General features: G+C 41.6%; 1 protein-coding gene, 1 non-coding gene and 1 pseudogene across 8 annotated transcripts in view; 1 reads left to right on the forward strand and 2 right to left on the reverse strand.

Moving 5' to 3' along the window:
- The window catches only part of Zbtb11 (zinc finger and BTB domain containing 11), a 60,414-nt gene that overhangs the window by 15,139 nt on the left and 19,161 nt on the right, over positions 1-26,114 (reverse strand). For 5 of the 7 annotated variants that reach the window (XR_005491031.2, XR_010055958.1, XR_010055957.1 and 2 more), the window contains exons 4-12: positions 24,915-25,756; positions 24,254-24,430; positions 19,061-19,306; positions 16,848-16,992; positions 15,071-15,188; positions 12,271-12,390; positions 11,697-11,855; positions 11,415-11,590; positions 10,232-10,936 (exon numbers count right to left, since the gene is read on the reverse strand). Coding sequence is in view for 2 of the 7 variants with exons in the window: in XM_039088374.2 (XP_038944302.1) it covers positions 10,419-10,936; positions 11,415-11,590; positions 11,697-11,855; positions 12,271-12,390; positions 15,071-15,188; positions 16,848-16,992; positions 19,061-19,306; positions 24,254-24,430; positions 24,915-25,756 (2,501 nt within the window). In the remaining 5 variants the exon portion in view is untranslated. Of the gene's footprint in view, positions 1-8,824; positions 10,937-11,414; positions 11,591-11,696; positions 11,856-12,270; positions 12,391-15,070; positions 15,189-16,847; positions 16,993-19,060; positions 19,307-24,253; positions 24,431-24,914; positions 25,757-26,114 lie in introns of those variants that run through there. The other 2 variants (XM_039088374.2, NM_001107097.1) reach the window with 2 other exon arrangements.
- Gng5-ps4 (G protein subunit gamma 5, pseudogene 4) lies at positions 19,782-20,302 on the forward strand (annotated as a pseudogene).
- Positions 24,627-24,760, reverse strand: LOC120095738 (small nucleolar RNA SNORA29). The gene has a single exon (XR_005491531.1). It is a non-coding gene; the product is annotated as a small nucleolar RNA SNORA29 (small nucleolar RNA).

Genomic DNA, 26,114 nt, shown 5'->3' on the forward strand with positions numbered 1-26,114 from the left:
GTGTATATGACGTGCTGGCGAGGTCATTGAACATTGTAAAAATATCACCATTTAGAAGCCTATTCCCAGAAGCTCTTATATATTGCTTACTAGACAGTCATAGAAGAAGTGTGTTAGCATTATCTGTTAATCTACCTTACACTGGTAGGCAGATACTCGCATTCTATTTACAGTGCTCTAATATACTCTGTCCGAGAGGAACTACATTGTCAGCTCCTGAGTTCTCTAATTACTCTTCCTTTTCCCATGTATTTATTGTGAGTGCCCATGCATGTGTACACTGTACACATGTAGGTCAGAGCACAATCTGAGGGATTCTGGTTTGGTTTTTTTTTTTTTTTAACTCTCCATACACTACATCTGAACTATGTTTCCCCTCCCTCCACTCCTAGTGCCTCCCTCACACCCCCCTCTTCCTCAAATCTACTCCTCCTCTCCACTTAAAACAAAGGAGCAGGCCTCCTAGGGATATCCTTTGAACCCTTATTGTTAAAGGATTCTTTTTGTTTGGGGGTTGGAGGGGTTGACAGGGTTTCTCTCAGTAGCTCTGGCTGTCCTAGAACTCACTTTGTAGGCCAGGCTGGCCTCAGAAGAGATCCACCACTGCTGGAATTAAAAGTGTGTGCTGCTATCACCACCTGGATGTCAAAGGAGTTTCAGGCAGTGATTTAATTAAAGGACTGAACCTAAGAAATCTATGATGTAGAAACATCAGATTTAGGAAAAGAATACTAATCTTTGGGGTAGAGAAAAGAACAACTGAGTAAGGGAATAAGAAAATGTAATGTTAGGGCAGAAGCTGAAGACAGCTTCGTTTCAAGAGTGCTTGCCTAGTTTGCAAAAGGCTCAGGTTTGCTAGCCAGTACTGCAGAGCCCAGACACTGCCAACAATGCATGTCTGGAATCCTGGAACTTAAGAGGTAAAGCAGGAATAATTAAAGGCCTTGAGGCCAGCCTGGATCGCTGGGACCCATCTTGGTGGGGAGGTGGTAATAGTACTATATTTTATTTCTTCCTGTTTAATCCTGTTCTATGCTGACCTTCGTTAACTTGGGTAGCTGGGAGAAATGCAACTTGTCTCTCAAGTGAGTAGATCAACTCTGAGCTACAGTTCACTTTCAGAGATAGGAGAACTTTGAGCAATGGCCTTAAAACATTATTGTAAGGGCCAGCCACCTAATTACCACACATAAACAGAACTCTGAACATTGTTTTTAGACAACTCACATGTCTCAACTCTGAGCTTCATGCCTCCACCTGCTAAGTGTGATCATACCTAGTTTTATCAAATCCTACCTAGAGACTGCCCAGGACTTCATACTAGGCAAGCACTCCACCCACTGGAACAGCCAGTGCACATTTCTTGGCTTAGTTCTTTGAGACAGTCTGTTATGTCCTGACAGTCCTGGAACTTGCTGTGTAGACTAGGCTGGCCTCCCATTTACAGACTCCCCTGCTTTTGCCTCCCAAGTCCTAGGATTAAGTGTGTTTACCCTGTGTATGTTTGTTACACATGATACTAACGTGCTATCGTTCAAAAGCTTGCTTTTCTGCTTTTCAGAAATAATGTCCGCTTCGGGGACATTTAATTTACATACCCATTAAATTCACATTATTTTCTTAGGGTTTCTATTGCTAGGAATAGACACCGTGCATGACCAAGGCTCGCTCTTTATAAAGGAAAACATTTCATTGGGGCTGGCTACAGTTTCAAAGGTTTAGTCCATTGTAGTCATGGTGAGGAGCATGGCAGCGTCCAAGCAAAGGTGGTGCTGGAGAAGGAGCAGAGAGTTCTACCTCTTGATCCACAGATAGCAAAAGGGAGCCTGAGACACACTGGGCATGGTTTGAGCACAGGAGACCACAAAGCCTGCCTTCACAGTGGTGTATTTCAATTAGGCCACACCTCCTAACGGTGCTACTCCTATGGGTCAAGTATTTGAACACACGAATCTGGAAGCCATTCCTATTCAAACCATATTTATAAAAGTAACTCCAGAGAGGAATTAAAGGTCTGTTGGGAAACCCTGCTACTTAAGATCAAAGTCTACAGTGTCTGGAGAAGTGCCCTGAGTTGGTCTGCACAAAATGGAGAACTCCTTTTCCCAGCAGGGCTTCCTCTTCTCTACCTCAGCAGGGGAGCCCATCCCCCATACTCTACCTGAGGACTATCACTTAATCCTTGGAGGAAATTACAGGTTCAACTTCTGGGAACACCTTTCCATGCAAATGAGGCATCCCCAGAACCTTGATCCTCAGCCAATGAAACTTCACCCTGAGAGCAAATGCCTTCCCATTTTCCATGGTTTATATAGTCCTTGTTCACCCCCACTAAAGAGCACAAGCTGTTCCCTTGAATTGTTTACAGAACTGTTTTCTAAAAGAACTAACAAAATCTTTGGGAGAGAGCTTCCACCCCCACCCTCACATTCACTGCCGGACCATCCGATCTGGACTTCATCCTTTCCCACCCAGTGTATTTTGGGGTCCAGACACCCCAAGGGAAGAAAGTAGGCCTCAGAACTCAGCTCTGACCCATCCTTCCTGCCTGGTGTGCTACAGCGCCTGGACATACTAAGGGAAGATACAAAGAATGGGACTACACAGTAGTCCAGAGACATATTAGCAAGTTCAGAAAATAAACTCAAATTTGCCAGGCCTGGTGGTGTACACCTTTAATCCTAGCACTCAGGAGAGAGAGGGGTAGGGAGTTCTGAGTTCAAGGCCATCCGGGGAAAAAGAAATCCTGGCTCAGTGAGACCTGGCTCAGTGGTTAAGAGCACTGGCTGCTCTTCCATGGGGCTGGGTTTGATTGCAGCACCCACACGGTGGTTCACCATTCTCTGTAACTCCAAGAGGGTCTGATGTCTTCTGACCTGTACCAGCACTAGGCATGCGTAGGGTACACAATCAGACATTCAAGCAAAACATGCACATAATGAAATTGTTTCTAAAAAAATCCATTTTAAAAGATATCAATTTTCTCAAGATTTATTTATAGTCACTTGGTATGGGCAGCATACAAGTAAGTACATTTTTCTTACGATTGAGAAGGTAATCCTGACGTTTATATAAGAGAATACTCAAGGTAAAATGAAATAACCAAGGGGGAGACAGGCATGGTGACATAGCCCTTTAATACCAACAGACAGAGACAGGTAGGTCTCCTGTCAGTTCAAATCAATGGGATCTATCTAGTGAGTTCCATAGTGTCTCAAGAACAACCATTCCCCTCAAAAGCAGAAGGACTGAACTCAGATGTCAAAAATTAGCATAAATCTAAGACTTTGTTGTTGATGCTCAGAGATGGAAAAAGAGCAAAGCTGGATAGAAAGTTCAATAAAAGCCCATCCTCGTGTGGCACCTCAATAGCTGCCTCTCTCTCTCTCTCTCTCTCTCTCTCTCTCTCTCTCTCTCTCTCTCTCTCTCTCTCACACACACACACACACACACACACACCCCTCCATAGCTGTCACACACACACACAGTCAATAGCTGTCACACACACACCTCAATAGCTGTCACATACACATACCTCCATAGCTGTCACACACACACCTCAATAGCTGTCACACACACACACCTCAATAGCTGTCTCACACACACACACACACACACACACACACACACCTCAATAGCTGTCAAACACACACACACCTCCATAGCTGTCACACACACACCTCAATAGCTGTCACACACACACACCTCAATAGCTGTCACACACATACACCTCCATAGCTGTCACACACACACCTCAATAGTTGTCACACACACACCCCTCAATAGCTGTCACACACACACACACCTCAATAGCTGTCACACACACACACATACACACACCTTGATAGCTGTCACACACACATACACACACACACACCTCAGTAGCTGTCACATACACAGACACACATACAGACACACACACACACACACTTAAAAACTTAAAAATCCAAACTGGGTATAACAGTGGTGCACACCTGCGTCTCAGGACACAGGAGGCAGAGGCAGGTGGATCTCTGAATTTGAGGCTAACCTGGCAGTGTGGAGAGTGGGTGTGGCGGCAGTCCCAAGATGGCGCCTGGGACTGCAGCTAAGTCTCATGACTAGCACCTGACTTCCTCACACACCTGAAACTAGCCACGTCCATTGTGAGAGCTGCGCAGGCGCACTATGACGCAAGATCAGGCCATGTGACGTGGACCTAAGAACTGAGATTATGCAGTCTGGACTGAGAAGGCGGAGTTGAGGGAGGATATAAGGGAGTGTGCTGGGGGCTGAGGAGAGAGAAGAAAAGAAAGATTGCTGCTTGTATGCGGAAAGAAAGGTTCCTGGATAAACTGCTTTGAGAAGAACGTGGTGTCGCTCCTTTCTGCAGGACAGAGACAGAAGCGACACGGCAGGGCTTGCTGAAGTACTCAGGGCACCTCCCCAGACACAATAGACTTTGACCTTAAGTAGCAGGGTTTCCCAACAGACCTTTTAATTCCTCTGAAGAGTTGCTTTTATAAATATGGTTTGAATATGAATGGCCTAGGAGAGTTTTGTTATTTTATTGAGACATAGTCTAACCAGGTAGCTCAGGCTATCATGGAAATAACTATTTAGACTAAGCTGGCCTCGAACTCAGGAGATCTGCCTGCCTCTGCCTCCCAGTGAGGACTAAAGGATGGCGCCACAATGTCACGTTGAGATTCTTGGTCTTAAAGGCTTTTAACAAATTGGGAAGAGATGATTTGGGTCCATGTCAACCAGTGAACTCCTCCAAAGTGTAAACCAGACAAAAACATTCCCCAGCATCACACACCTGCCTGTCATTACTGAAGAATTCAAATTGCAGTTGTCCACTAGGGTGGTCACAGAGTTAATGTAAAATAGCACCCAGTCCCTTGGCCTGGAAGGACCAATCCTCGACAGAAGATAATCGGCTCCCGAAGATAAGGCTCTGACTCGGTCCTGTTTGTGCTGCTAGAACAATATAGTAACCTGTGGATACTTTAGTAAGAATAGGAATTCTTCTCCCCTACAACTGGAGGCAGAAGTCCAAGATCAAGGAACTCTCACCTCCTCAGCAAGATGGCGCTTGCTGCATTCTTACGGAGCTGCAGGCAGTAGAGCCAACAACAAGTCCAGTTACAGCACTAAATTCTTCTTCATGACCTAATAATCATCTTACAAAGGTTACAACTTTTTATCTTTATTTTCATGTCTGGGTGTTTTCCCTCCTCACATGTCTCTGCACCTGCTACCCACAGAAGCCCAAAGAATGTACTGGGTCCTCTGCCAATACCTTCCAGATGACTGTGAGCTGCCTGCCGTGTGCTTGCTGGGAACTGAACTCTCCACAGCTGAGGCATTTCTCCAGCAAACAGGCGACACGTTACTACTGTTGCTTTCTGGATCAAGGATCACCGTGAATGCTGGGTAACAGGAAAACACTCAAAGTAGAGCAGACTCTGACGGAGGAGAGTTCACACACCCTTTGTGAACAGCTGAACAAAAAGTAGCAACCAACTCCAAAACTTAACACTATAAAAAAATGGTACACGGAATTGTTTTTAGCACTTTCACTCTACACACTTCAACAGACTTGCTGATAAAATTTGCGGCACCAGCAGAGTTGAAGCTTAACTTTATATGCAAAATAGACAGAAGACCTGTTAAAGAAATTCCAAGGGGACTTCTGGTTTAATAAAATTGTGAACAGGATATGTGTATAGATAGTTTATAAAAACAAGTGGATTACTGAGATGGCTCTATGGTTACGAGTACTGCATGCTCTTAGGACCCAGGTTCAAACCACAGTACTCACATGGGTTTCACCAGTTCACCATTATCTTTAACTTCAGTTCCAGAAGATCCAATACTCTCTTCTGGCCTTCATGGCCATCAGGTACAAAGTGGTACAGACATACACAGACAAAACAAAGAATATAGGCACACAGAAAATACAGACACATACCCATATATATTACATAAACTAAAACCCCAAACAGTAAACCCTAGAGATGTAAGTTAGCCGAAATCCAGAAGATTAAGTAACCTGGAGAAACTCCACAGTGCCTTTGACAGAAGCAGACAGAGAAAAACACATCTTATGGTGCTGCCCACCTAGCACCCAACACTCAGGAGACTGAGGCAGCCCAGCTTGGGCTACAGAGCCTACTTTGGCTATAAACACACATGTGCACGTGTGCACACCCGCAGATATGTTAGAGGATTAATTTCTACTAACGTTTAAGTTTACATTACATCGCTAACAGCAGTGACCCAGATTGCTTTAACAGCTGTAGCATTAACCAACAACGCGGTGTAACTCAGCTGGTAATTGCCTGAGATGTTTGAGGCACAGGGGTTTAATCCCCAATCCCATATAAACTGGATATATTATGGTACAGGTCTGAAATCTCAGTACTGGAGATGTGGAGCCAGGAAGGCAGAAGCGTCATTAGCTCAAGCTTATTCTCAGCTACACACTGAGCTCATGACCAGTCTAGGCTACAGGAAACCCTAAAGAAAAGCACTGGAAAACAAAAGCATAGCTGTTTCTTTAACTACTCAGATTTGGTCAGGAGACAATTAACCTGACAACAAAACAATGTATTTTTAAACAGAATCACCATAGGTAAAATACAGACTTTCCTAAACGGTGTCCTTACTGTAAACTGTACTGGGCTCATCTTGTTGACACACACCTGCAATCCCAGGGAGGACCAATGTTACAGGTTCAGTACCAGTCTGTCTGTTCTACACAGCCTGTTCAAAGCTGGTTGAAAGGACAGCATGAAACCGTTTCAAAAACAAAACAGAACATGGACCAGAGTAATGGGGTAGTGGTTAAGAGCACTTTGGAAGTTTGGTTCCCAGCATTCACGTTGGGCGGTCATAACCAAGTGTAATTCTAGGAAGTCCAATATCCTGTCCTCTTCAGGCTTCCACAGGCACATGAACCTTGAGAACACACAGACACACAGACACACACACACACACACACAATTAAATCTAGAAAAATCACAAAACAAACTATGCTAAGGTTTTGGTAGCTTAATTTGTTTCTATGTGCAATTCATGTAATTGTATAAGATCTCTTTTTACTTTTAGTTATATATATATAATAACTTATATATAACTTTCAGTTATATATAATAACTTTTAGTTATATATATATATATATATATATATATAAAACTTCTGTGTGCATGAAGGTTCCCAGAAGACAAGAGTAGTCAGTGTCCCTGGGAGCAGTAGTCCTATGTCATGAGTTGCCTGATGATAATTGGCACTCAGGTCCTTTCCAAGAGCAGTATGAGCTCATGATTGATGGGTCATATTACCAAGCCCCTAATTGCTAATTTTTTTTTTCTTGGTGTTTTGAGACAAGGTTTCTCTGTGTAGCCGTGGCTGTCCTAGAACTTGCTCTGTAGACCATGCTGGCCTCAAACTCAGAGATCTGCCTGCCTCTGCCTTCCAACTGCTAGGCTTAGAGGTATGCACCACCACCTCCCCAACACATCATTGTATAAATTCAACTCATCCAAGGTCGGCAGTTATTTGCTTTCACATTAATTTTGTCATAAAAGCAAACTTCTGCGTATGAAGTTTTAATATAAAATCATTTCCCCTAATTTTTTAAAAAAAGATTTATTTATTTAATGAATTCTCATTCATTATACAATGTTATTCGCTTCAGACACACCAGAAGAGGGCATCAGATCCCATTACAGGTGGTTGTGAGCCACCATGTGGCTGCTAGGAATTGAACCTGGGATCTCTGGAAGAGCAGTCTAAGACTAAGAGTCATCTCTCCATCCCCCAATGGTTACATGTGTTTAATTTCTTTACTCTAGGATTGAGAAGATCACAGTGTGGGTAAAACGCTTGCAAGAATGAAGACCTGGGCTTAGATTCCCAGAACACACAATTGGGCATGGTCAAGTACATCTGTTATATTATACCAGTGCTGCACAGGAGCGAGGCATGAGTATCCATGGGGATTTCAGGCCAAGCAGTCTAGCCAAAATGGCAAGCTCCTGGGTTTTTGGGGACTTTGTTGTTGTTTTGAAGCTATTTGTTTATTTGTACATTTGGTGTTTGGCCTACATGCATGTCTGTGTGAGGGAGTGAGATGAGACCCTCTGGAACTAGAGTTATAGAAAGTTCTGAGCCACCATATGGATTCTGAGAATTGAACCTGGGTCCTCTGGAAGAACAGCCAACGCTCTTAACCAATGAGTCATCTCTCCAGCCCAAGCTTGTGGTTTCGTGACATACTTTTAAGGAAGTAAGGTAGATGGTCAGCAAGATAACTGTATGCAAATGAACCTGCCGAAAAGACTAAGGACTTGAGGGTTGGAGAGATGGCTCAGCTGTTAAGAGCACTGACTGCTCTTCCAGAGGTTCTGAGTTCAAATTCCAGCAACCACATGGTGGCTCACAACCATCTGTAATGAGACCTTATGCCCTCTTCTGGTGTGTCTCAAGACAGTTACAGTGTACTTATATTTAATAAGTAAATAAATCTTTAAAAAAAAAGACTAATGACTTGAGTTCAATTTTTGGAACCCACATGAGAAGAGAATCCAATCCCATAAGTTGTCCTCAGATCTCTACATGTATGCCACAGCAAGTGTGTGCCCCACACACATACACACACACATGCACAAAAGTATGATAGATAGATAGATAGATAGATAGATAGATAGATAGATAGATAGATAGATAGATAGATAGATAGATAATAGGAGAGTACATAGACCACACCCACAAGATAATAAATTTCCTTACCCTATCAGGTATAGATTGAAAATGATGTCAGGCTCAATGCCAAAGCTTTGCTTTTAACAAGACTGAACAGCTTTTATTTACATATTTCCGATATACATTAATAATCTTATACATTTAACTAAATCTAACAGTGGTGAAAGTGGAACATAGAAAACAATTTCAAATCTTAGTTGCATTGAAATACTTTCGCACTAACTGATGGACATGACCAAGGAATAGCCTTTATGAAGTTATGAGCTGTATATAAATTCACTTTTAAAACTGAAAGCCACACAGCTTTTAAAGCAACGACGACTTTGCAAATGCACACATTCCATATGCAAGATGCATGCAGCTATCACACCTGCTCCTTAACCTTAAAGCCATTTTCAAGGTAAACTGGAATACGCATTCTAGTATTATATATGTACATCAAGGCACATTCACTTCTTGTGCTTTAGGAATGATTTACATATAATCTATTTTATATCTTAATTATATACTTAAGAAAGCTCCTAATATCCAAAAGCTTAATTTTAGCAATCATAGCTTGAACGATAGTCTTCTAGATGTGGCATCCCCCCATGGTTACTTTCAAAATCTGAGTATTTGACAACTCAGAGAAGTGAGAAATTAAAAAAAAAAAAATCAAACACATGAATATAATTTAGTTTTAAAGTATCTTTTCAAATACCTTCATCAATTTGATAGTGCCATAATCAAATTTTTATGTAATATAGTATACTAAGGGCTGCACTGAAGAATTTTCAACATTCTAAAATTACCTAACAATTATATGACATCCGTGTTACCATTATAGATGTGTAGTTGTTCAACAAATTTAAACACACATGATATGAAAGCTAAACGCATCACACTTGACTTCTTCACTACCTTGCTCACAACCTTCAGCAAGAGAAACAGGGTTGACTGGTTTTTCTTCCCTCAGTCAGTGCTACCAAGCGGAAACTTCCCATGACAGTGGTTAACACCTACTCTTTTCTCATGGCCAAGTACTTGCCTTGAGGAGATAGTATAGTAAGGCTCTAACGGCATCTCATGCATTTTAATGGTATCTTAAAGTTAGCTTTGCATATGGCTCTCCCATACAGATAAATAAATTATACAAACTTGATTAGAACACAGAACTCATTTAAGTGCTTTAAGATAGAATAGATTCTTGACTTAGAAGCGGTTAAAATAAATAGTAAGTCAAGAATCACAGCTCTAAAGCATTTTTTAAATGTAATATATTTATGCATCTTACGGATATGCTTTTTATATTAGAATTTTTAAATCCACAAACAGCAACTAGTCACAGAACCTCTGTATTTTAAAAAGACAACAGAAGAAACGCTAACTGCAGCCTTTTAAATTCAAAATATGTAATAAAATAAAGTCAAAATATAAATGAAACTGCACATCTTTAAATTTAGCACAGTTATTTATAAACATTAATTCATAAAAGGCATACCATGATCAACTACTTCCATCCAACAGATTTTTGTTTTCAATTTCTTTACAGAAAGTGGACTTTCCTGCAGAACTCACTGGCCAGACAAGTGATGTCACCAACAGGCCAGAGGTCTCCATCTGAGGTCCGCGTGGAGGCGACATGAACTGTAGACATGTGCGTCCTCTGTGAGCCCCACAGGCGGCCTTCACTCCGCTTCTGGCATATGTGCCACCTCCACTTCAACAGTCTGGATGGCCTCTGCCACTTCAGACAGCTTCTGCCCTTGCTGCTGCGCCAGCACATAGTTCACCACTTGCATGATGCTTTGGTCAGAGAGGGTCGACACCGATGGACACTCCTCCGTAGCTGCCACAGCTTCAAGAACTTCCATAGTCTCTCCCGTCACCACCACGGTCTCAAGCTCTTGCGGCCCGCTGCTTTCCTGTTCCTGCATGTCTGCAGTTAGGATGCTCACAGCGTGCTCCACTTGCGTTCCCTGGTTATGAAACTGCAGAGTGTCTTTCTCAAGCATAATTTTGCAAGGCACATAGTCTCTGTGGAATTTAGTCATATGCTTACGAAGTGTTCGAGCATCTATGTAGGCTTCACTACATACAGGACACACATAGGGCCGTTCACCAGTATGTGTTCGGACGTGACGTTTTAATGATCGGGCATCAGCCCACGCTACTCCACATGTTAAGCACTCAAACGGTTTAACACCTATCAAAAAAAAAAAAATATATATATATATATAAATTTAAAAAGAAACATAAGTGTGGGGTAAGGACCAAATTCCAACACACACACACACACACACACACACACACACACGGAAGTTCTTCTGTTTTCCACAGCCATTTCACTTTTATGACTGTCATTTTAGTTAGCATCTAATTTTCAGTGGTCTAACCAAGGTTTTGCACTATACTCTCTCTAAAGGTGTTCTCCTAACAGAAGTTACTGCTCAACAGCTGTGAGTCTATCACAACCTTACTCTTTCACTGCAGTCTTACATTCCTAGGATAAGAGTCTCTAAAGAATTAAGTTCTCAAACTAAGTATTATTTCTGTTACTTAAATAAATCTTTCAAGATACAAGATTAATCTATGAAGAAAGTAATGCGTTAACAGGCGAAAGAACTGACAAAATAAGGGGGCTCCTTGGCTCTCCTTCTGTCAGATAGATACAGACACACTACCTTCATGATTGTTCATATGTCTCCTGTACTCTCTCAGCTGAGTGAACTTCCTTCCACACTGATCACACACCCGTTCCAGGTTTTGCTTTGCTCTTCCTTTCTTCCCATGGGTGGCCTTCTTTACATGTCTTCTGAATAAAGCTTTTTCATAAAACTCTTTGCCACATATATTACACCTAAAATAGAAGGCCCAAATTATTTTTCTCCAAAGTAATAATTGGCCATGAGAGTCAAGTGAGAGTAGGTGTTTGCATTGGGTTTAGAGCCTTCCGAGTCACTCACCTGTAGGGCTCAGTGACAGAATGGGACTTCACGTGGGAATACCAATCTTTCTTCCAGCTGTAGCACTTATCACAAAACTGGCACTGGAACGGCTTCACGCCGAGGTGCTTATTCATATGCTGGCGCAGGTCTCTAGCTTCAAAGAAACTTTTCTCACATCTGTAATAAAGTTTAAGTATCCAACTGAATCATCTTTAAAACAAGTCTCCAAGAATTCACTATATTTTTGTTTTTGAAGCTTCACAAAATTATTCCAAATTTAAACATCATAGAAAGAGATCCAATGTTCAGTCTTGCATCAAAGATGCAAGGTTTAAGTTCTCTTTAGAACACTCAAAATGCTTGGGAAGGCTTCATGCATAGTTCCCAAAAGTTATCACAAAGTGATTTACTGTCCACTTCTCTTCCGCTCCCTCTCGTTGCATCCCCTCAACCCCTTTCTCTTTGGGCCATGTTGGGAAGGTAGGCTCCATCATTGACACTAGGAATGAAGCAATGATTCAGGCCTAATCAATGACAGTAACAGCATTCCCTTGGTAGCAGCAATCAGCTTAGGGATGCCAAATGACTTAACTGGATCCAATCAGAGGGAAACACGGGACTTTTACAGGAACTACCAGGAAAGACTCTTGACAGTTTGGAAGCTGAGAGGATGAGGAGTTGAAAGCACTGCCAGACTTGGTCCATATGGAGCCTGAGAGAGACCAGATACTAATCAATCTGAATCAGGGTAGACTACAGCACGCAGGCCTCCAGACTTTGTCCATACGGAGCCTGAGAGAGACCAGATACCAATCAATCTGAATCAGGGTAGACTACAGCACGCAGGCCTCCAGACTTTGTCCATACGGAGCCTGAGAGAAACCAGATACTAATCAATCTGAATCCAGGGTAGACTACAGCACGCAGGCCTCCAGACTTGCCTTTTCATTCAAGACAGTTAGGTTGGATTTTCTTTCACATGTAACAGCAACAACAAAAAGTACTAACAAAAAACTGTACCTGGGGCCAGGAGCTGGTGACACACACCATAAGTCCCAGCACTTCAGGGACAAAGGCAGGCAGATCTCTATAAGTTCAAGGCCAGCCTGGTCTACATAAAGTTTTGGGACATCCAAAGCTATTTAGACTCAGTTCAAAAAAAAAAAAAAAAATTCCACCCTATATTTGGGTTGTATTTTTTTGTTTGTTTTTTTTTTTTGCTTTGTTTTGAAATAGTTTCACTTTGTAGCCCAAGCATGTCTCCAATATGCGATTTTCCTGCCTCAGCTCAAGTACTGGAGTTACAGACCATGGCCAATGTTGACTTTACAATAAGACTATTTATAGTCAAACAAGCAAATGTAGCAGAGAAGGAAATGGCAAAAACCTATTTGTTCATAAAGTTGTAGATCGCTTGGGAGTCTAGGAACTTATCACAAGTATGTACCGCATCTGGGGGTGTTGGCATACCCTTTAATCCCAGCATCCTGAAGGCGAGCAGATCTCTTTCACAAGTTCCAGGCCAGCCTGAATTACCCATAGAGTTCTAGACCAGCCAGGGCTTGTATAGTGAAATCCTGTGCCAAAAAACAATGGCTTAGGAGAGCCAGGACTAAATAGAAAGACCCTGTCTCAAGAAATAACAAACAAGGGGGTTGGAGAGATGGCTCAGTGGTTAAGAGCACTGACTGCTCTTCCAGAGGTCCTGAGTTCAAATCCCAGCAACCACATGGTGGCTCGCAACCATCTGTAATGGAATCCGATGCCCTCTTCTGGTGTGTCAGAAGACAGCTACAGTGTACTCATATACAAAATAAATAAATCTTTAAAAAAAAAAAAAAGAAATAACAAACAAAACCAGAAAGACAAAATAAAAGCTTCTGAGGGCAGCCAACTTCTAAAGCGAGACGGGCACCTACTAGGGTTGCAGAGCCAGCTCAGCAGCTGCGACCACAGAAGACTCAGGGACACATCCCCAGCACCCACAGGACAGCTCACAAATGTCTCCAAATCCAGTCCCAGAGAACCCAACATATTCTGGCCTCAGCATGCACCAGGCACAGTCAAGGTGCACTCATGTACATGCAGGTAAACACCTATACACATAAAATAAAAACAAATAAATCTCTACTAAAAACAATTACTGTCTAAGGTAATTTTTTTTTGTGGCATTTTGAACTCACTCTGACTTCCTAGTACAAAGAGCACCCTCAGCTGAAGATCTAGAGCTGCTTTGTTTGTTTGTTTTGTGGTCTTTGTGGCTTGTTTTGGAGAAAGAGTCTCACTATGTAGCCCTGCCGTCCTGGAACATACAGAGACCCCATGACTAAAAGCAAGCACACCACATTTGCCTATTGGACGGCTCAGTGAAGAAGCCCATCTTTCCATTATATCCCAACCTTTGTATAGCTGTGTGTTTGGAGTAGAACTGTTTGTTGAGAACATTTAAACCCAAATAGATTAGCCAGTGTCACTTAAGGGCAAGAAATACAGGGGTTGGGGATTTAGCTCAGTGGTAGAGCGCTTGCCTAGCAAGCGCAAGGCGCTGGGTTCAGTCCCCAGCTCCGAAAAAAAAAGAACCAAAAAAAAAAAAAAAAAAAAGCATGAGAATGAGATACTCTGAGGAATAAGAACTTAGAAAATTCTTCACCTCTTTCTGGGAATCAAGATACATAAATCCATAAAGCTGAAAATGCACTGAGATACAATCTACAAAGACCCTGTACTGTCTCTATCACTGGTTGGCCTGTGTCTGCACAACCTGCTAGTGAACACTCAGACAGCTGACAGACTATTAGGGTGAGTGCTAGAAGGATTCTAGAATTAGTAATCTTATTTTAACAAAATTATCAATGTATTAAAACTTCCAGCCTTGTGGTGATGGCACACGCCTTTAACCTCAGCACTCAGGAGGCAGGGGCAGGAAGATCTCTGTGAGTTTTGAGGCCAGAATGAGTTCTAGGGCAGCTAGAGCTGTTACACAGAGAAACAAAACAAAGTAAACAAACAACAAAAAACCCTTTAAGGTGATTAGTTTTTTATTTTATGAACTTAACTTTAATTTTTTAAAAATGGTAGGTAGTCTTGGAAAGTGAAAAGAGAAGAAGAATCCTAAGGAAAGAGAAGGAACACAACAATGTTCAAGGAACCAACTACAAAGGAGCTCTGCTGGCTGTAGGCCTCTCTCTCCTTTAGTCTCCACCTCTAGGTAGGACCTTGGAAAGTCTTTAAATCACTGTTTAAAAAAATCTCTTAAAACATCAGTAAGAGCTAAGTGGACTGATGACTCAGTAAACTGAAATTACAGTTTAATGTTATCTTTGAATGTTTTCTTGTAAAAAATCAATATTGAGATTACATAGGGAGGTTACACAGTAAATATGAATACTCACTGAGTGCAATGATAGCCTCGAACCTCAGGCTTTGGCTGGTGTTTCTTAAGGTGCTTGCTAAGTCCAGAGCCCCTGTGAAAAGACTTTCCACAGACTGAGCAAAAGTACTTGGACTCTCCTGTAAGAAAGTGAAAAGCCATGTTATAAATACAGTAATTAGGTCATCTTTTCAACCTAATTCATTACATTTCTGCTGTAGTGCTTTGATCTAATAATGCTGTCTGTATTCAAATGTTAATGCAGGCTTCTCAAGATGTGGTCGCTCCCTGAGCACCAAGCGATACTGTGTGAACCTTGCTCCCTAACTTAACTGGCCAATAAAAGGTTAGAGCATGTGACTAGGCAGCAGGGGACTGGAGGATCGAGTGAGAGGGTTGTGCAGGTGAGAGTGAGAGGAGAGAGAAGATGGAGATGGAAGAGACTACAATGAGAGGAGGAGACTATGATTATGAGACCAGGAGAAATGGCAAGCAACAAGGGATGAGTTAGTATAGCGCTAAGCCCAATCTAGGCTTCCAGTTTGTCAACAAAATACGTGGATTATGTGTCTTTTATACGGGCTGGCTAGAATTATGAATTCTTTCCACATTCTGCAGTTAAATTTCATCAAAACAAAACAGTAACATTTTTACAAAAACCTTAACTTATTTTCTTTACCCTTTCAAAACTATCAAGATATATTTAAAATGTTGTGGCAGTTTTCCGTCACTGAGATGAATGGCTTTGCAGGTGAGAGCTGAGTTACAGCAGTCACATGATTCCTAGGCATAGGAGAGAGAGAGAATGAGGAAGAGGACAGGAGCTGGATGAGCTCAGGAGATGAGGAGGTGGTAACAGGAGAAGCATTCAAAGGAGACGTGGAGGGTACTCTCTAGACCAGGAGACATGCCTTCCTGCAGACTATTACTGTTCTCTTCACCTTTGCCCAGTCTGTCCTTCCCATTCATGCAGGGTGGGAATCCCATATTTGTGGCAGCTCTCCTGACACAGTTGACAGAAACAGAAAATTGGGACCAAGAGTAGAGTCAGTGCTATGACTACCTGATGATGTGGTTTAGAAGTTTTGGAGGCATGGTGGTGCATGCCTTTAATCCCAGGACTTGAGAGGTAGAGGCAGGAGGATCTCTGAATTCTAGGCCAGCCTGGACTACAGCCTAAGTTCCAGAAGAGCTAGGACGCAACACAATTATACTCGTCAAGGTCACTGTGCAAGAATACGGTAGGCCTGAGACTACGGACTACAATAGTCATAGAGTTAGTTGTAAGTTTTGCAGCACTGGCCATTCCTACACACTTGCTTTACAGCACATCTGAGCACAAGTATGTGAGGTTCAGAGGGTAAAGCACCTTATATCACACACATGATGGAGGAACTGAACTGACTCCTGAGTTATCCTCTGATCTCTACACACACCACAGCACCCATACACAAATAAACACATGCACAGACACACACAGAATAAGCAAAAATTTCAAAGAACGGTTTTATAAAAAGACAAATCAGAAACTGTATTTAAGAAAAGTTTAAAAGTTTACTATTCACTGATGATTGACTACATTAACTTATGAGCATCTGAATTACTTCTACTTTGGTGTTGAAATTTGAGCCAAGGCCTAGTTATATAGACCAGACTTGCCTAGAACTTATATGAAGCCCAAGCTGGCTTTGAACTCATCATCCTCCTGCCTAGTGGTCCCATGTTTTGGGAATATAGTGTTAACATAATACTAAATTAAGATTATAAAATGTAACTATGTTGATGCTTCTTTTGATTACCTGTGTGAATACTCATGTGTTCCTGAAGACTCCGTTTGGTGACAAAGGACTTGACGCATAGCTCACACTGAAACTGCTTTTGGGACTGATGCAGACTTTGATGCAATTTTAGACCATGCTTATAGATAAAAGTTTTTCCACACACCTGAGACAGAAATGTTTAAGGCAGCAAAACAAAAAAGATTTAATTCCTGGTAACTGTGAACAAACTATTATTGTTATAGAAACATTAGACGAAGCCACAAATACCAAGGACCCTAGCTAGTTGAGTTTTCATTCAGTACAGCCGCCACTTTTCTGAAAGCATGCACAACAGTAGGCAAAACCATTGCGCAATCCCTGCCTCTCTCTAAATACCTATCTTAGAGAGGTAAATAAAAGCTCAATTAAGAGCACTTCTCATCTTACAAAACATCACATAAAATAGTTCTCCCCAAACTCTGGATAAGAACTGACTACGTCAGTTTCCCCAATCCACTGGGGAGTTTTTCTTGTTGAGCACAATGAATGCAGCAACGTCAGTACCTCTGAGAGACTTCACTCTTATTTTTATATTTATTTTCCGTGGAACACCCATTTTAAGTAGTGTTACACTGAAGACCAGAGGTTCGACTAATACTTAAGTGTTTAAATTTATGAATAGGCAATTCTTAGAGCTTAAACTCAAAAATAAGAAGAGCACAGTGATGACGATCAAAATAGAACAAAAAGAAAACAGACTGCCCATGAGCTAATGATCAATACTAAATACTCATACAGTAAGATGCTTTAAAAAAAAAAAAAAAAAAAAAAAAGACCTGTCTGTCTGGGCAGTGATGGTATGCACCTTTAACCCTTTAAATCCAGTACTTGAGAGGCAGAGGCAGGCAATCTCTGAGTTTGAGGACAGCCTGGTCTACAAGGTGAGTTCCAGGACAGCCAAAGGTACACAGAGAAACCCTGTCTTGAAAAAACAAAAGAGAGAGAGAAAAAAAAAAAAAACAAAAAAAAAAAAACAAAAAAGAGAGGTCATGGAGCTGAGAGGAGACTGCTGTCATTTCCTAGACTGACAGAACTTCTTCTAACTATTCTAGATACCTATCCTATTTCTGTGGGTAAGTGGAGCTTCTTTTCCCATCAGATGGATGCTATTTCAGACATCCTAAACAGGTAGGTCAAAATGAAGAGAAAACATGACTGTGGGTTCCCAACCACAACTGAAAACTCTCAGAAAAGGGGAGGGTAAGACTGTGAACACCAGTGGACCAGGATATCCGCTCTGCAATGCTGTCTTCTCCATCTATCAGGAAGGAGCACCCATGGACTCTCAAAAATAGTTTCCTGAACAATACAATTACCTTCACATTGACAACATCAACTGACGAGCCAAAAAACAGACAGGGGAATTCCATATGGTTGCACCCCTAGATCAAGAGCTACGGGCAGTCAGTTGCTGCTGGGAGAGGGAGCCTCCTACTCCAAAAACAAGCTCCACATAAAGTGCCCAATCCCCAGTGGCCAGGCCTGGACACATTTATGTTTGTATGAGCAAAAATAAATGAACCCAGGAGGTGTGTGTGTATATGTACATATGCTTATAAACAAAACATAAGCATATGAAGCAACAAGAATTAAAGAATCAATTGTAGATGAGGGGTTGCAGAGGAGAAGTTAGAGACAGGAGCAGGAAGGGCAGATGTACTCATGTATGAAGTTCTAAAAATATGTAACAACAAAACTGTATGGGTTCCACAAGTGTTTGGTGAATAAAACAGACTGCCCAGCTTAGATGCAAGGCTGTTGGTGCTGAAGGTATGACTCTTCCATGTTCCAAACAGGCCAAAGCTGGATAATCACAGGCACAGGATTCATTAACCAAGGTTTTGGGTTTTACTTACCCTGACTTCTCAGTAACAGCAGAGACCGCTTAGGAAGGTCTTTTCTGAGCAGCATTTGCTTAGGCCACACATTCTCTCTACAGGTTATTTCTACTAAAGGCTAAGCGGATGACTGCAATGATGAATAGCTCTTCTCACCAAAATTGTCAATTATAACTTCAGACAGCAAATTAAAGACCACAACAGGGAGTCACACTTAATGTAGGCAACAAAGCAAAGATGAATTCCCTGACATTTTACAAACCTGGAGACATCAGTTTGTATATACAAAACCCCACCTCATCACTTCAGTGAATTTCCAATCTTATTAAGTAACCCAAATAAATAGGTCTTTACCTGGCATGCGTGCGGCTTTACACCCGTGTGCTTTAGCATATGTATGCGGAGAGAGTACAGTTTAGGCAATGTCCTTCCACAGATAGAACATATAAACTCTCTCTTGGTTCGTCCCTTCTCAGATGATGCTCCTGATGCCTCGTTAGATGTGGAATTAGATGAAGATGACGTGGGTGCATCTTTTCTTGTATGTCGTATAAGGTGTGCTCGTAGTGAGGCACTATACTGAAACTGCTTCTTACATAACTAAAAAAGAAAAACAAAAGTTCTTCCTATATCAAATATTAAGTGAAACTCAATGCACATTTCAATTTTCCAATTCTGGTTATAATTATAAAAACAGACAAATTCATTGCTTAAAAGACAATATACATAAAAAGCCTACACTTAACATGCATACACAAAGGAAAGCCAAGGGTATATAAAACACTGTCTCAAAACAATAAAGAAAAATTAGAAATGACAACTAAAAAGTACTAGATACCATATTACACAGATGAAAAGTATAAGACTCCAGAGAGAAGGAAAACCTAAACACAGCACAGGAATATGTACTTTTTAAAATGATGAAGTTTTAAGAGGGGATATTTTGGAGCAAGCTTGAGTTGGGACTTAAAGGAATAGTAGGGTTTGTATGTTACTTGGGATAGAGGGATTTCCTAATCTGTGCTAAACCCTAGATTTGATCCCTGGCACAACCACCAAAAAAGAACTACATCAGGTCCCGCCCCCGCCGTCCCACTACCTGCCACCCCCTACTCCCCCCTACTCGGACTGACAAGTTGGCCAGGCTGTCCCGAGCGCCAGGTCGGGTTCTTCTAGCGTCGCTGCCATGAAGAAGGTGGTTCAGCAACTCCGGCTAGAGGCCGGGCTCAACCGTGTGAAGGTTTCCCAGGCAGCTGCAGACTTGAAACAGTTCTGTCTGCAGAATGCTCAACATGACCCTCTGCTGACTGGAGTGTCTTCAAGTACAAATCCCTTCAGACCCCAGAAAGTCTGCTCCTTTTTGTAGTCATATATCTTGAGGTTTCTCAAACCACTTTTCATGAACCAGTGAATATTCAAGAGAACTAAGTTCGAAGTCTGTACAGAAGTTTCTCTTTAACACGTGCCATATACACAATCTTCTACTTGTCAGTCCTTAACATCTACCTCTCTGGATTTTCATGGATCTCTGTTTCACAAGGTTTAAGTGTTTTATATACACTGGCTGTAGCATACAAAAAAGCAGCATACAAACTTAAAAAAAAAAAAAAACTACATCAGAACACACACAAAGAGTATTAGCAACATACCAATACCAAGAGATTGAGGTGGAAATCAAATAAGGACTAAAGAGAGTAGGAAGGTTAAGACTATGACAGTTGGGGCTGGAGACAATGGCTCAGCCATTAGAAGCACTGGTTGATCTTACAGAGGACCCAGGTGTCATTCCCAGCACCCACATGGCAACTCACCACTGTCTGTAACTCCAGCCTCAGGAGTTCTTCCACATTCACACAGATACACAGGCAAAATGTCAATGCACATAAAATAAAAATAAGTAATAATTTAAAGACTGTAAGACAGTCTTCAGTCTATCTTGTTGTTACTGGGGTTCAGGGAAGCTCTTACGTGATAAGCTGAGGATATGCATGTATGTATGTATGCATGCATATATGAATGTATGTACACTCACCATAAAAATGTATATATATATAAAAAGAATCAGTCTCTTGACTCATTATCTCCATATTTTCATCTAGAATGAACACTTACTGCCTTGACGTTACACTTACTTGATGTTTCTTTTCTAATACCAAAAGAATGATACAAGCTGGTCCCCTCCTCATTCCCTGTTAATGATTCCTGTCATCTCACATTGGTAATAGAGTGATGTCACATTAATCAGCTAGTTCATAGAAAATCACTGTTTGTCTGACAGGCTCTCCCTCTGTAGTCTAGTCTGCCTAGAACTTGCATGAAGTGCAGGCTCTCCTCCTGCCTTAGAGTCTGAATGCTGGAATCAGAGTCACTATATTTGGATACTGGTGATGAATGCTATCAAATATGGACTCCATGATATACTTCGATCTTTCCTTTTTTATTTTCTGGTTTTGCTTATGTCTCTATTTACCAACTGGTCACTAAAAATCTTCCCCAGTTGTCTACTACGAGATTTAAAACACTTCATTAAAAACAGCACAATGCATTACCTTACTGAAATTCCTGAGAAGGCATTTTGTGTTGATAGCTGCCGGCTCGTCCCTACTTGGTATGTAGCTTTCATCCGGTCACCTCTGCTACTGCCCTAATGCCTTCCCTAAACTCTGCCTAGTTCACCCACTGTCTCTATTTCCTATGCCACGTTCATTAGTGAAACTGCCTGACAGCTGAAGTTTTAATAAGAGAAAACTTTGAAAATCTGCTACATCGGAATATATTTATTCTCACAGGCACGGAGAGCATGACTATGTTTTCTACATGGAATTCATTTCCCTCTATCATTTTAAAAATACTCCTTGTCTTCTAATTTTAATTCTTGCCTTTCTGAATTTCACTCCATTCATCCACATTCCCAGATTCAAATCGCATGATACTGCTTTTATACAGGTTTCTTGTCATCCAATGTTCTGAGCGAAACTGCCTTTTGTCTTTTTTCTGAGACAGAGTCTCTCTCAACTTGCCTCAAATTCACAGAAACCCATCTGCTGTTTCCTAAGTGCTAGGATCTAAGGCAGGTGCTAGCATGCCTAGCTCTGGACTAACATTTACGTTAGACCGTGGCTTCTTTGTTAACAATTTCCTTCTCTTTCCAGGCAGTGGTAGTATACACTTTTAATCCTAGCACTTGGGAGGCAGAGGCAGCATATCTGGATTCGAGGCCAGCCTGGTTCTAAGACAGCTAGAAATAGAGAAATTCTGTCTTGAAAAACAAAACAAAACAAAGAATTTCCTTCTTTCTGTGGTTCTCTTTTTAAAATTGCATGTAAGAGTGCTCTGTCTGAATGTGTGCCTGCATATCAGTGGAGGACATCAGATCTCATTACAGATGGTTGACAGCTGACATGTGGGTGCTGGGAATTAAACACAGAACTTCTGGAAGAGCAGCCAGTGCTCTTAACTGCCAAGCCATCTCTCTGACCCTTAAGAATTTCCTTCTTTCTATCCATGCTCTAGAAATATTACTTAAAAACTTAAAAACAATCTAATCTTCCCATTTCTTTCATTCCTGTTTTCTAATTTATTCTTTTGCTCTATTTTCTGAGACATTTTTTCAGTTGTACATCCCTTCCTTTCTGAGATACTTGTAACTATCTAGATCTTCCATTTACAATGGAGTCAAATCATTGTAAATCTACCATGCAGTAAAAAGTCTTCAGGTTAGATCACTGCCTATTGGAGACCACATGTATAGTGGTATATAGTGTATATGCTGTTTCCTCAGTGTGCTTTTGTCTGCTGGTGTGCATCCAACACTGCCTTCATTACTCCTCCCTTTGCTGTGAACAAAGCACACGACAAAAGTAACTTACGGGAGAAAGGGTGCTAAGCAGCAGCACATAGACAAGCTCTCAGCTTCCTGACTGTGGACCTCATGTGAGCATAGGCTTCCTTCAAACTCTGGCTGCCCTGACTTTCATTACGGCCTGTGACACTGTTCTCTTCAACAGTGAGCCAGAATAACCTTCTTCCTGACACTCCTTTTACAGAGTATTTATCCCAGCAAGAGTCTAGAAAACTAACCTATGGAGCACTTACTCCACGACCCTCTTCAAATGACACAGTATGTATATCACTTATCACATGTAGTACTGTGCAAATGCTACATAATTAGTTGTTAGAACACTAATATCAAGAAATAATAAAGAGAACTGTACATATACAGTATTGGGAAAATTATAAACATTTTAAGAAAAAGTTTTATTTATGTGAAGAGTATTATTTTTCATGCATGCATGCATGTATGTATGCCATGTGTATACCTGGTGCCTCCCGAAGTTTAGGAGTCAGATGCCCTGGAACTGAGTTAGTTGGGGAAGTTAGCGGGGTGGGCCCTAGAGCCATCAGTAGGAAGTACTGATGCGACCGCTGTGCTCTCAGTGTCAACCCTCGGCGCTGGCAGCAGTATGTTTAGGTCTTTGCTCCTGAACTTCAGACTTCTGCTTACAAAGAAAACATTCTGTCTTGGGGTTAATGCTTTGAGGAACTTGAGTAAAGACCTAGAAAAGGTTTCAATATTCCTTTCATTATACACTGTCTTCCCCAGAGTGGTTGGGATACTTTTCACCTCATGGGAAAAGAGATTCCTGACCAAGGGGTGGAAATGCAATCGCTCCTAGTCTCAAAGTAATCAGTACCATCAAGTCTGAGGCTTCTGTTGGTTCTGGGGTACGACTGTGATTGATTCTCAGCTTTATTGGATATCTAGTTCAAATTTACTGAAACACTTTGTACATTTATTGGCAGACAGAATTTAGCTGCCTCTTCTGCAACTTTACCTTTCTGTTTTGTTTTTACTTTTAAGATGTTTTTACTTTTATGTGCATTGAGTCTTCTGCCTGTATGTATGTGTGTACACTACACATACCTACAGATGACTGTAGGGTGCTAGGACCCAAAACTCGATCCTCTGTAAGAACAACAAATGTTCTTAACTGTTGAGCCATCTCTTTACCCCAAGTTTGTTGTTTGAGAGAACAATCTTTTCATTGTCCTCTTTCTGAGGAAGTTCAGATGAAAAAATATTCAGGTGGGGCAAGTAAATAACACAAATCAGAATCTTTTAGCAATGTAAGAGTTGCACGGCTGGAGAGATGGCTCAGTGGTTAAGAGCTCAGACTGCTCTTCCAGAGGTTCTAAGTTCAATTCCCAGCATCCACATGGTGGCTCACAACCATCTGTAATGAGAACTGATGCCCTCTTCTGGTGTGTCGGAAGACAGCTACAGTGTACTCATATACGTTAAATAAAAAATATTTAAAAAAAAAAAAAAAAAAGAGTTGCAGGCTGTGGTCATGCATGCCTTTATCCCAGCCCTTGGAAGTTTGAATTAGGAGGATTATCCCAAGTCCAAGGATAGCCTGAGCTACACTGTATGAATCCACCTTAAAAAAGAGAAAAAGAAAACAACGGTAGTCAGAACACCAGAGCAGTTGGTAAGATGGCTCCATGTATTGTGGGATCATTTCAGTTAGCTTTCTGGGTACTTACCGGACATTTGTAGTCTCTCGCTCTCTCATGTTTCAATGTATGCATTATAAAGGCATATCGTCTTGGAAACACCATCCCACACTCCCCACATTTATGAGGCGTTTCTTCGGCACTCTCCTTAGCATCCCTTTTGGGTTGTTTCATCTTTTTCCCTCTTTGAACTAATTTCTGGGCCACCTAGCAGACAGAAAACACAGACAATCTAAGAAAATACGTTTGGTTTCTTTTCAAGGGATGGTCTTGCTATGTAGCCCAGGCTTGCCTAGTCCTATGGAGCCTAGATGGCCTCAAAGCCACTGCAATCCTCTTCCTCACATGCATCGCCAGCCCAGTTTCTGTGTCGTTTTAAGTCATGGGCCGTGACAGAGATTTCTTCTTCCTGTTCAGCCACTTCATACAAAGGGAAGACACGGAGCAGCCCCTGTTCAGATCATGGCACCCTTCATCTATCCCATAAGCATAGCCACTAAACTCTATTAGGAGAAAGTGTGGTAGTCAAATGGGAAAAGCGATATACATTTCTAATATAATACTTCAAGCAGTAAGCTGCCTCCCTGCAAGTATCCCCTCCCAGGTAAATTTTATTTTGGGCCTAAGTTTGTTACTAAAATAGAATGCCATCAGGGTTAAGCAGCAAAACCCAAACAACTTCATATTATACCTGTTGAACTGCTGACTTAGAAATGGCTTTCCGTTTCTGTAACTTTTTCTCCATGCCCTTGTGTAGCCGGATGTAGCCCCCTTCATTTACAGACCGCTGCCTAAGCCTGCTCCTGTAAGTATCATCATCCTGGCCGGAGTCTGTCTTTTCTGTAGCTTCAATTAGAGTTTCCTCGTCTTTTAAAGGTTGGCCCGAGCTCTGACTATGATCTGAAAAGTCTTTGGTACAGGTGTCCTCAGGTGATGTATCATTTCCTATATCACTGTCCTCTTGGGACGTGTTGATTACATTCTCTTCTGAGATCTTAGGAGGAACGCTAGCAACACCGCCGTCTTCTCTGACGACTGCAGACTCAAGCTCGGGCTGGTTACTTTCTGTTGCTAAGCTTGCAGCTCCCATTTCAGTGGGGGGATTGGGTATACATCCTGCGGGCGACACACTGGCTTCGGCCTCTGCAGAAACCTGAGGTGCAGGCTGCTGTCCTGGCTCCCCATTCTGCTCTGTTTCTGGCACTTCTCCATTTACCAGCAGTACAATTTCACAATGCCCAAGGTCACTTGACAAAGTCGTGGTGGCTTCATTCCTAGGGCCGGGTGGTGTTGCAGCTCCGTTGTGTGCTGCTAAGTCCTGAGTAGATGCGACTGTTTGAACTTCACCTTTCTTATACACTGTAAGTTGCTTCTCTTCCATTAGTTTATGTACACTTTCACAAATTTCTAAAACTTCTGACATGAAAAGGTGGCGAGCTAAGACAGCTACATCAGCCATGCTACAGAAGTCAAAACTTAGCACTGAAGTATAGGCAAATTCCAGCAAAGGAAGGAAGCTTGCTTTACAGAAACCTGTACGAAGCAAGAAAACCAAGGAGCAAGAAAGTCAGTCATCATAACACTACTTTGTAAGAATAATACAGATTTGTGACAAGAAAAAAATATAGTAAAAAGTCGGTTAGAACCACATATTCTACGATTAGCTGGCACTGGGGTTTCTTTCATTTCTGGTTGCTAGTAAACAACCTTGACTAGCTCATATCCAGGAGCTGAGTCTCTAAACCACTAATAAAAAAGAAAACAACATAAGACTTACTACCTCAAGAGTTGTTACAAGGCAGCCATTCTCAAACTGTACTCCTTAGAACCCTGGGGTTCCTCAATTCCCTTCAAGAAACAGAGGCTGGAGAATAGAGGGTAAAAAGGGGGA

This window comes from Rattus norvegicus, chromosome 11, assembly GCF_036323735.1.
Source record: "Rattus norvegicus strain BN/NHsdMcwi chromosome 11, GRCr8, whole genome shotgun sequence".
In the NCBI taxonomy this organism is placed as follows: Eukaryota; Metazoa; Chordata; class Mammalia; order Rodentia; family Muridae; genus Rattus; species Rattus norvegicus.